This window comes from Bombyx mori, chromosome 12, assembly GCF_030269925.1.
Source record: "Bombyx mori chromosome 12, ASM3026992v2".
Taxonomy (NCBI): domain Eukaryota; kingdom Metazoa; phylum Arthropoda; class Insecta; order Lepidoptera; family Bombycidae; genus Bombyx; species Bombyx mori.
Window position 1 is genome coordinate 10478178 of NC_085118.1, and position 12871 is coordinate 10491048.

The following is a 12871-nucleotide window of genomic DNA, read 5'->3' on the forward strand; positions in this document are numbered from 1 at the left end:
ATTATAGATCTCTGATTAATTTATAAATACCTACGTTTTTTACTTGTTATTGTTTGTAACACTTTGTAAATAAACACTGTTTTATAAAACTTTTTCATGAAAAACTATTACTTAAATTAAAATATTCTGTATAACTTCAAATCAAACATGAATACCCGATACTCAAACTTAAGAAGAATCCATCCATACCTTGATCACATATTTCGCAACGTATGCAACAAAGTATGGCAGACAGGAGTTTGGCCGATAACAAAAGAATGCCACATATTCTAAACGAGCGATTGAAGGTTTGCCTGTTCAAAGGACTACTTCAAAAAAACTACATAGTTTTGTAAGGGTAAAAGCGCTCTCGAGTATATTCTTGCCATGCGTCAATTCATTGAGAAAGTGCACAACGACAAGCCGACATACACTTATATAGTTGAGTCCTTCAAAACTTTGAACTCAATGAAATGGCCAGTTTTGTGAAAGACCACGCTTGATATAGGGGATATCATGTCACGATTACAACGTGAGGAAGACAGCGCAAAGATGACGTTTCATCTGGTAATTTCCATCAAAAGTGTGTAAGTGCGCCAGCGTGGCGTTATATCACGGCTTTTAATCAATGCATACACCGAGTTAACTACTGCACAACACTTTAAAGAACTGAGCAGACGGTCTAGGAGGAACTACTTACCATCAGGTAGGCCGTATGCTCGTTTATCTAAACAGGCAATAAAATATTGTAAGCTTGATACAGGATTGTAAAATTGCGATATGCGCAGGATACCATCTTATTTAAAACTAATGCTCAATATTTGTTACAGATTTTATTAAGGTATCTAATAAGGCCCATCTTGTGAGAGGCTTTACCCTTCTTCCGATATGCAATCGTTACTCAAGAAATGTATCAAGATTTACGTAACTCAAGATTTAAAAAAAAGAATTTAATTGTTTGTTTTGTTAACTATTAAAGCGAGTTTTTTTCTTGTTTTTTTTAATTTAAATTAATGGAATGATTTATAATCTGAATGCAGATCTTCAATACATGAAAACTTATTTTCTATTATTTCATTAAGAAAACAATGCGCACTAAATTTAATTGTTTCGTCATGCTATAATCTGTTTTATCTTCAAAAGAAAACTAAAATTTTCTAGTCTTTTCAGTGAGCAATAATTAGTAACAAACAATAACTAAAGTTTCAAAAGCATTAAGATTTGACATCAAAAACAAAGTTACAAACGTAATTTGAGAGAGGCACGCAAAGTTTTAAGTGAGGAACTTTCACGACCTGATCGCAGCCGAGTTGAACAGGGGGTTAATTATTGTCATGGTGTACTCTTGCGATCGTAATCATTTTCGCAGAGTGAAAATTTTCATTCAAAAGAATTCGTTAAGCTACGTACGAACTTTTTATTTGTTATACTAACAGCTGATGACCAAAATAGCTAAAGACCATTACATTTGATGCGGTAATCAAAATCAGATTTCATTTTCGGTCGCAAAGTGTAAACGATAACGATCACTCGATCACCATAACGTTAAATTAATAAACTTTCGCGTTGCTGCTCGGTTCCAGCAGGCGTTTTTATTATGTTTTAAATTTTGTTCGAATATCGTTTATTTACATAAAGTAAAATAAAAGCCATACATAATTCAAAAGAACACAATGCCATTCAAAATAATCCAATCTTTCAACAAATCAAACAAAAATTAAGCTTAGCTTTAAACTAATTTCGGATGTGTGGTGTAGAATCCACACATTGTTTCATCCAAGTGCAACAGTTACTGAATTCGGTTAGGCTTCTTCCGTAAACTTGCATATAGAAGTACCGTTAACATCGGCCCGCAAAGAGCATTTTTCGAATTTTAAATCAACAAAATTCAAGCAGCTCCATCACTTAACGCTCACTTGGTAAGGATTACTCGGTGACAGCGCTGGGAGCCATAAATCTCGTAGGATGTGTGACGTCACTAAGCTCTATACTCACTCGCTAATTTGTGTAAAAGCGTTATCAACGGATTATAATGTCCCAGTCACGCATCGCAGCTTATAAAAGCAACGTTCAGAACTGGGGTAGTAACATTTTCAAATTTTAACTACGAATCGTGACATTTTTTAGTAAACACAAACAGGTGATCTCACGACTCTTCTATTATTAAGCGGCTACCGGAGCCCACAGGATGTAAATGAGGTTGTATTCTTAAGTGGCCTGAAATAACGGCTGTACTCTTTCTGAAAGACTAACGAAAATTACAGTAAGTATAAACAAAATTATGGTAACAACTCGAGCAAGCTGACAACAACAGTAAAAATAACATGATGTACAAAACTAAATATTTTTTTTGTGTCACAGCCAATTACAATCTAGTCTTTTGATAATATAAATCTAAGCAATGCCGTCCAAGGATACCTATGTTATGAAATTATCAATAAAAAAGTTAAATTCGGTTTTTTAAAAAACGCCTCATTTTAGCATTTTTTCTCGATAAATTTGCGTATATTTATATATTTATTCGGGCGATTACTTATCAGTGGAAGGCATTGTATTTGATTTTTCAATTTATTTCTAAATAAAGAATTCTGAATATGGAATGAAATCAATAAATCAAATTATATTATACTATTCTCAAATCATCAGATCAATAAAGATTTCAGGGTATCTGAAAGAAATATGAGAATAAAATGATTTCACACTAGAAGCTATGAACAAGAATTATAAATTTTAGTATGAATAGCGTAAAAGCGCCGACATGAGACAGAAAGATGGATGGATGGTTAACACTAAATATTTTAAAACAATTTTTCTAATAAAATTCCAGTTATTTTTGTTCTGATAAATATAAAAAAAAGATGTGTGGTGTCGTGGCACACCGGATAGATAATGTTTTAAGCAATAACTTAATATTTAAGAATTGGAAACGTTGGATATTGGTAAACGAAAATAATAAATCCTAGATTAAACTTTTGGAGATTATTTTAAATATGTCTATGTATACGACACACGAAAATAAAAAAAAATAGTACATTGTGCACCGCGGGAAAAAAGTAGGACATCTCATCCCGCGTGCTTGCCACTTTACGCGGGATGAGATGTCCTAAATTTTTCCCGCGGTGCACATACTATTTTTTCTCCTACCAGGCCGAAAGTTCATGGAGTACGGAGCTGGAGTCCAGGGGCGAAGCCCTGGTGGAGGTAGGGGGGGCGGAGCCCGCATTCTCATAAAAAAACAATTTAACTGTTTTTTTTATTTTTAAATAAACTACTACTAATTGAATAAGAACTGTCTGATGAACTCATCTTTGTTTATTATACTTCACTATTAAATTTTATTGCCTTTTGTTTATTTCACTTTTACACTAAACAATGCAAATTACCCGAGCACAACAATGGCGGAGAATTTTAGGTGCGTGAGAGAAGACGTAGACACTAACGCGCATGCGCACTTGTCAGTACCCAGGGAGGAAAAAAACACTTTTTTTAGAAAAAAATTAAGAAATTAAGAAACTTATTCAATTAGTAGTAGTTTATTTAAAAATTAAAAAACAGTTAAGTAAATTGTTTTTTTATGAGTATGGGGGGGGGGCTTCGCCCCCCCTAACCCCCGCCAGGGCTTCAGCCCTGGACCCCGTCTCGGTACTCCACGAACTTTCAGCCTGGTAGCAGAAAAAATAGTATGTGCACCGCGTGAAGAAAGTAGAACATCTCATCCCTTGGTGCACAATGTACTATTTTTTTATAGCTTGGGTGCGTGGACGAGTTCACGGCCCACCTAACGCTAAGTGGTTACAGCCGATAGACATCTAGAACGTAAATGCCGCCACCTACCTTGAGATATGAATTCTAAGGTCAAGATTTTTACAGTACAACGGCTGCCCTACCCTTCAAACCGAAACTCGTTACTGCTTCACGGCAGAAAGAGTCAGGATGGTGGGTACCTACCCGTGTGGAATCACAAGACGTCCTAACACCAGTAATTACGCAAATAATTTAGTTCTTAAAGTAACCCAACACCTTATTTCAGCTAATGAGTCTTGTTCTTGTAGCTACATGAACAGAAAATTTACTATTCCACATTTTAATTAAACCGATCGATTATCGAGAAGAAACTCACCACAATAGCATCATACAAGCTGAAAGTGGGTCAGGCTTTGTTAAATAAATTTCCATTAGTACAAAACTAGAAATTGCAGGCTTACTGCAACATTAGCTAAAATTAATCAAGTCGAACAGTCTGTGAAATTAGCAAATAATTACATTGACCGCAATTGCTTACAAATAAATTAGGTTAACAAAGTTCAATTCGACTCATGTTTACCTACCATTACTAACAGATTGATATTGCTCTCAATAGTCTTGATTGACTCAACTAACGACCTTGTCTACAACAGTATATTTTCTGATAGTTCAATAGACATTTTTAGGGATCGGAATGGAAAAAAATGGAACCTTTATAACTTCTCCTAGTATAGTTCGTAACTCTGTCTGCCATGACCACTTTATTCAGAATGTTGACACTAAATAATAGAGTCGTGAAATGCGTGTGTACAAACTCAGTAAATTTTCACTCAATTCAAATGTGAGAAAACTCTGAAATCTTGCTAGTATCAAGGGAAGTTCGTTTAAAAAAGAAAATTTTGAGTATCTAGTTTTTAGAACAGGGTTTTTTCTTACACGTTAATTTTACATATCGCATATACTGTGCTATAAAGTCATTTATGCAATTTTTGTTAACACTGAACTGAGTATGAGAAAATAAATTTTTTAATAGTTATTAGTGAGACGAGAGAGATATTTGCTTTTACTCATGGAGTTTAAATATTATCATTTTATTTCTTTGGCCTAGCAGAACTATACTACAACTATACAATAAGATGTTGAAATTTCCAAAATTTCTCCTGAAAAATTACATGATTTGCATAAGTGACGTTATCGCACCGTATGTGCGATATGAACTCTAAATTACAAGCTTGACAGTTAATCCTTGTATTTTTCGTAATTCGACCAATACTTTAGGAAATCCTAAGTAAATGTTCTGTATATAAGGTATATAAGGTAATTCGATACTTAAGAACTTCTTACATATATGTATATATTAAGTAAAACATTTATTTGAAAAATAGGGCACTCTTGGAACAGCATCATTAAGCGTACCTCTCAAAGGGTTCACAGCTTTGTGACTAGATAGGCTCTAATGTACTTTAGTACGGATGTATTACGATCATTAAGCAAAGTTAAATAAACTTAATGTACTTAACTATGTTAATGCTTGGTGCGCTGAAACATAAGATAACAAAAGCATAATATCGACCTGAAAGCCACACAGTTTTGAGTGGTGGCTTTGAACGGTAATTAGTTTAAAAGCATGTAGAAGCGGCACTGGATTCTCGCACTTTATAATACCCGAGAATAGAATATAAGCATATGCGTTGTGTAAAATTCAAATTCATTCCCTGTTCCGTAAAATTTCCCTTTTACGGGTCGTTATGGTTTTATGATCTAAAAAAACGCTATTAACCGTTACATCTTGATTAAAAACACTTTTACGATATAATCTTACGCTTGTATTATTTGTTTTAAAATTTCCAACGTTTCCATTACTTTACAATCTTCGTGCTCCAGAATGGCATGTGCATAATTCGTGTTCGTTTGAAATCAATAAATAAAACAACTGTGATATGATTACAAATTTTAATGGCTACCTAAATAATAATGAATAATTTATGTTTCGACCACCTCGACTCAGTATTTAAATATAAAGAGAATCTCATCTAACAATTTAAGTCTCAACAATAAATAAATAGAAGTAAATGTAACAATGCCGTTTTCCACAGCATCCTTTAGACCTTTGTACAGCCGTGCCACCCTAGACAATGTGGTTTTAGTGTCCTTTTTTGTAACCCCATTTCTTGTGATGTGCTTGATCACCCTTGTGTCCGTGATCATGGTGGTGATTGTAGTGCTGGTCGTGACCGCCGGTTTCTTTGTGCCCCTTGTGCTCATGATGGTGTCCACCTTTTTCATGGTGGCCTTTCTCGCCATGTTCATGCTCATGATGATCACCATGATGATGACCTTTATGAAACTTACCACCTTTCTTGTGACCGTGCTCTTCATGGAAACCACCATGTTTCTCTTCATGTCCCGAATCACCTTCTTCATCGAAGAAATGCTTATCCTTTTTAAATTCATCAAGTTTATGAATTTCATGGTGGCCTTTAGTAGAATGACCTTTGTTATAATGTCCTTTTTCTTCATATTTATGACCTTTTTCGCCTTTTTCGCCTTTGTGATGTTCATCATAGTGGCCATCCTGATGATGATGTTCTTTTTTATGTCCACCGTGATCATCATACTCACCTTTGTGATGTTCCTCGTCGCGATGACCTTTCTTTCCCTTTTCATGATGATGGTGTCCTTTGTAACCTTTATGTCCCTTCTCTTCATGTTCGTTATCATGATGAGCATGATGTTCCTTGCCACCGCCTTTTTTAAAACTTTGGTCTTTATGCTCCTCTTTTTTATCGCCAGAAGCGGCTGGAGCTTGATCGCTTATTTCTGATTTATCTTTCGGCTGTTCATGATTTTTAGAAGGTAGACGACGACTTTCCACTAACACAAGGACTATTAAAAATCCTAACGCCAGGGTGGCCCTCATATTATGATTTCACTTCAACGCGGCGTCTATACTGTATGGTCGGACCTAAAATTGACAAGAACACTGATAGTGCAGCAGTTTTATATAAGTAATTGTGTAAGCTTTGCTAATCGACGTCAGGTACAGCGCCGGCTCTTGCGCCAAACTCACTCCGAGATGTACTTACGGACATAGAAACATCTGGAAAATAAATCATTTTATCTTTATGAAACCAACAGTGTTGTAAAAAAAATTAAAAAGTTATTTACAGTATGAAATTTATTATATTATTAAATCATCTACAAAATGAAAATTAATTCAATATTTCACTTGCCAACTATACTAGTACACAAGCCGTAGGTAGTGAGCATCGAGAATGGTTAACCGCAATCGCCTCAAGATTCACACACTTGTTGCGGAGGGATTCCGAACCACATAACCAAATTTAGGTGAAATTATGAGATTTTGACCCTGTATGTACGATATCCTGTACTTACATTTTAGCTCTAAATGGAAAGACGACTCATCCACTTTGAAAATGGGGTCCAAATCTCAAATGCATTGTATGATGATATCTCACGGTGAGACTCTCACCTTTAAGCCCCCAACGCGAGCCTGATTTGCCGTACAAATAAAAATAAAGATGATGAGGTCTACCTGTGCAGGTTCACCAGTATTCACACATATTCATTAATTTGGTGATTTTCATTGTATGATACTATACCTATTAATCACTCATCATAATTTTCATTTTAATATCCGTAAACACTAATATTTTTTAGTTTATAATATTGATTTAAACTTACTTAACATAATAACTGAATTTTATACTTGTTTGTGATGGTAAACGGTGTCCTATAGAATAATAGGACATCTATTCAAATCTTTGTGGACTGTGGTGGGTGAGTAGTGTGTGAGTATATATAGATGAAAATCACATTCAAGGATTCTGACATACAAACATAATTATATATAAAAAGGAATGTAATAAAAGCGTGTTAAAAAGATTGGCACCGCCTTCAGGGTTTTAACACCGGCATAGTCACATTACTCGACACGAGCACACCGGGTATTTTATACATTAGGCCACAATAACAGAGACTTGCATCCATCCACATTATTCATTAAAAACCTAACGCTTACAACTTACCACCTGTAACCTTTTCTGAAGTACGATGTAGCTAATTTTGGTTATTAAAAAAATTCGCGGTAGATACTACCTATTTGAAGCACCCTATTACATTAATTTTAAATAACTACAAGCATGAAATTGTTCATGTTGCGTCTATTCTTAATAATAAAACGGTTATACTAATTAGAGTATTCTTACTTAGTACATACGCGAGTTTGTGTAACATACAATTGTTAAGGAACGGAGGGTTCATATACGAGTATATTAAAGAGTTCAGGTTTGCAAATAATTCGACGTTTAAAGAACTAGCTCAAATCTACATAAAAGCCTTCCGTGCTAGTTCAAAATTTTTATTTAGTATTGTAACGCGCGGAACCGAATTAATTATTAATAAAATTTAATTTAAATCATCTTGCCTTGTTGTACCTATAAGAGTTGTAACGATAAAATATACGATTAACATTAAAGTATTTATTTTATTTAGTTGAATTGAGTGTAAGTAATAATAAGATCTAATCCAAAATTATAATATACTTAAGCTATTCACAAAATATACTTTCAAATTTTATCAAAATATACTTTTAAAACTACAAATGGAAGAACAGAAACTAAACTCAATTTTTGAACAATATGCATGGCATGAATCCAAGTACGACTTGTACAAAATTTCATCGATTACTAGTGTAGAGTGTCTACTGTGGATGCACAATATCGCACAAATAGGAAAAATATGGCAGCAACAACTTACATATTAATATATTTACTTAAAAACAGGACATGCTAAAAATACAAGCTAAAGTACATATATCCCGAAATACAAACTGAGATAAATCATAAAATCAAAATCAGCCTCACTTTCCTGTACTTCAATGATTTTCATGAAATTATTATTCTAAAACAATGTAGATCCAACAAAATGTGATAGTTTTTTTAACTCTCTGAAAAGCTTCTTCAGCTAATTATAGACAGACACGTTTTAGTTTCTCTATTAGAAATTCTAAAATATTGTACTGTATGCCTAATTTCTGTAAATATTTTTCTTACACTTTCTGATTGCTGCCTCAGTTTTCGATAAATGTTTCCATTCTTGCCCAACGACTTGACAATATCAGTGACTACCTTTTTATAGATAAACAAAAGTTGATTACAGCCACAACTAATTCTCTGTCCACTGAAACGTAGAACAATCACGGGCACTGCTCTAGTTTCTCAACGCTGAGTTACTTATCTCGCCGGGATTCGTTGCCAACGGTCTACCGCCAACAATTTTATGTAACTTAGTTGTCGAAACGTGCCGTGAAATTGATAAGTTTGTTTTTGTACCTGCAATGATTGCTGAGGTTTTTTTCTCACTTGACTTTGAACTTATTTGGAAATTGGATGATTTGGAACAAAAACAAGTGCTACATTGTATCAACAAACTTGTTTTAATAAAACATAACATCACAGTCAACATAAAATAACCTATAGTTATAGGAAAATTAAGCTTATCTTTAAAAATCTAGAAAAAGGAATTAATTCATTTCGATTTGGAGTCACAAAAACAAGTGGCTTAATGTCCCTTCTTGTGGCCCCAGTGCTTGTGGTGTTCATGGCCTCCCTTGTCCCCATGATCATGGTGATGGTGGTGATGCTCGTGGTGGCCACCTTCGTCATGATGGCCCTTATGATCGTGATGATGTCCACCCTTCTCGTGATGACCCTTCTTGCCATGTTCATGATGATGGTGACCATCGTGCTTATGTCCTTTATGGAAACCGCCGCCCTTCTTGTGACCATGCTCCTCGTGATGTCCACCGTGATGCTCATGATGACCACCATCATGATGGTGATCATGGAAATGCTTTTCTTTCTTGAACTCATCATGTTTGTGGACACCATGGTGTCCTTTTGTGGAATGACCCTTGTGATAGTGCCCTTCCTCGTGATGACCATGACCTTTGTCACCCTTTTCACCATGGTGGTGCTCATGATGGTATCCATCATCGTGATGATGATATTTTTTATGTCCACCGTGCTCATCGTGGTGTCCTTTGTGCCCTTCATGATGATGATGTCCCTTCTTCCCGTGCTCGTGATGATGATGCCCTTTATATCCTTTATGGCCCTTTTCTCCATGATCGTGATGATGATGAGCGTGGTCTTCGTGTCCACCTCCTTTGTCCCACTTGCCCCCATGATGACTGGCCGCAACCTCTAGGTCGGCATCGCGTCGCTCCCTTGTCGCCCGACAACTGACATATGTCAGAGCCGCAAGCGCGACGCAAGAAAATAGTAAAACTCTCATTGTTCCAGCGAACCGATTCGGATATGATCGAGACAGCTGACTGATGACAATCCCAATAGTTGTTTAGTTTTTATACTCCTGGTTCGTTTAGTTTGTATTGTATGAAAATTGTGTAAAAGACCAAGGTTGCAAGTATTCAAGCAGCGAAGCAAGTTCGTTGCGGAATACTATGTCTCAATGTGAAAAATCGAGTTGAATAAAAAATCATAGTCATAATTTCCCTTTCACACAGTATGCTTTTGTCCATAAATAGTTATCACTAGTTTCTAGAGATAAACCTTTTAGATTCAGTAATACCGTTTTGATATTTGATGTGTTACCTACCCTTTTTTTTTTTTCGGTTAGAGGGCCGAACCTCCTACTCCTGTAAGACTTAACGATCTGCAGGTGTTGAGAGCAGATCGCGGGCCCAAGGATTTTAGGGTCCACCCACTAAACGACTCCCCTGCACTCTTACACCCGACGTCCGATCTCCGTCCGGGGTCAGAACCTGGACAGAGTAGGGGGGTTCCCGCGGTCAACACTACAACCAGACACGCGGCGCCACCCCGAGGACGCCCGACCGACGGGTCGTCGAGGCGATAGTCGACGACCAACGACGTCGGTCTCCGCGGTACGGCGGCCCTACCAGGCCGCCCGGGCGGTGCCGCTGGTGTTCCGGGACACCCCGCTGGGCCAGAACCAGCCTGCCAGGTCGGAACGCGATACACCGCCGACCGGGTTGCTCTTCAACAGTATGTTCGGCGACGACAGCGACGACGAAAATGCGGACCGCATCGCAGTCCGCAGCCGCCGACGCGGCGTCCCGTCCTCCTGGTGCCAGCGCGCTAGAGTGACGGTAGCGTGCGGCGCAGCCTCAACCCCCTTAGGTCGCCTCGTGACCATCACCGGGAGGAGACTGCCTCCTCATAGGGGCTGGAGCTGGACAAACGCACGCGGCTCGACGGCGGCGGCACGGCGCCGAGAGGGAAGAAGAGCTCTCCCTCTCCCGTTCCGCCGCCTCCTTCTGCGAGATGGTGGACTCGCAGAAGTCGAGCATCGCCTGCCAGGACTCGTCGCTGCCGAGCATCGTAGCCACGATGGTCGGAAGCGACAAGTCCGGTCCTATTTTTGCAACGAGGACGCGGCGCTGCTCCGCGAAAGCGGTGCAGTACGCGAGCGTGTGCTCCGCCGTGTCCTCGTTGCAGCCACTGCAGTGGTGGCACTTCGGCGTCGGCTCCCTCCGGGCGACGAGGTGTAGGTAGCGACCGAAACAGCCGTGTCCCGTGAGCACCTGCGTCGCTCGGAAGGTGAGACGTCCTCGGTCGCGATTCACCCAGTCCGAGAGGACCGGGCGGATCGCCTCGACGGTCCGTCGCCCGTAGGCGGGGTCCGCCAGGCGGCGAGACCACGCCTCGAGCACGGCACGCCGAGATTGAAGCTTCCGCGCTCGAACTTCCGCCGCGCCGGGACGCGGCTCCCCCCTGGAGCGGAGATCGCATCGCCACGCGTAATCCGCAGCGAGCGCCTCCGCTTCCAGGTCCCAGGGAGGCGTCCCAGCTAGCAAGCACGCCGCCTCGAACGAGACGGTGCGGTATCCACGAACCGCCCTGACCGCAATCGCGCGCTACGGACGTCGCAACGCCGCAACGTTGTCGCGGGTCAGGGCGTGGCACCACACGGGAGCCCCGTACAGTGCCATCGACCGCACCACCCCCGTATAGAGGCGGCGCACCACCACGTCAGGCCCCCCGACGTTCGGCAACAGCCGACTCAGCGAGCCGGCGGCCGCCATCAGTCGGGGACCTAATCTTTCAAAGTGAGCGCGAAAGCTCCAACGACCGTCCAGTACGAGACCGAGGTACCGCAACCCGGTTGCCTCGATCTCGACGCGAACGCCTCCGATCACGAGGTGGGCCCCCTGAGGCGGCGCTCTCCGGGCCCCGTGAAACAACAGGGCCTGAGATTTATCAAGCGCCACCTCCAGACCCAACCGTCGGATCCTGCCGATGACGAAGGCCACCCCCGCGCAGGAAAGACGGGCAGACTCTCGCAAGTCCCTCCCCCGGGCCACGACCAAAGTGTCGTCCGCGTAGCAAACTACGCTCAGACCCGGGAGAGTAGTGCTTAGGGCGCCACGCAAGACCCAGTCGTAGCCGATGTTCCACAAGAGAGGGCCAAGGACCGACCCCTGTGGAACACCGCGCTGGACGGGGAAGCGGAGCACCGTCCCACCGTGCCCAGTGCACACGACCGACCTATCCTCGAGGTAGGACCCGATCAGCCGACGGAGATACGCAGGGACGCCGTGATACTGCAGCGCCCCCGCGATCACCGACCAGGACAGGGTGTTGAACGCATTGGCGATGTCTAGGGACACCGCAAGTGCAACCCCGCCCCGGCCGACAGCCTCATCAGAGAGGGCGCGCACGCGCATCACCGCGTCAATGGTCGAGCGGCCCTCCCTGAATCCGAACTGCTCCGCTGACAGATCAGGACCCACTCCCGTTAGGTGCTGGACGATGCGGGCGGCCACCACTCGCTCGAGCAGTTTTCCGGCTTCGTCCAGCAACACGATGGGACGATACCCCGCAGGTGAGTCCGCAGGGCGTCTCTCCTTCCTTAGCAGAACAAGTCTGCCCGTCTTCCACTGCTTTGGAAACCGCCCCGACTCGAGGCAGGCTTCAAAGAGCCGCACGAGCCGGTCCCCAAGGGCACCGAAGGCCAAATCCCAAACCCGACCGTGAACACCGTCACCGCCGGGGGCCATGTGTTACCTACCCTAGGATAACACAAACCATATAGTGATCGGAAATTATTTTAACGCACATAACACGCAATTCAATGCAAT

At 41.1% G+C, this 12871-nt stretch overlaps 1 protein-coding gene across 1 annotated transcript; it reads right to left on the minus strand.

The window, feature by feature from the left end:
* Positions 1 to 5866: 5866 nt before the first annotated feature.
* LOC101746472 (histidine-rich glycoprotein) lies at positions 5867 to 6643 on the minus strand. The gene has a single exon (XM_004925528.3). It carries the CDS (start codon positions 6641 to 6643, stop codon positions 5867 to 5869), a length of 777 nt encoding a protein of 258 aa, XP_004925585.2.
* Between the last annotated feature and the right edge of the window lie 6228 nt (positions 6644 to 12871).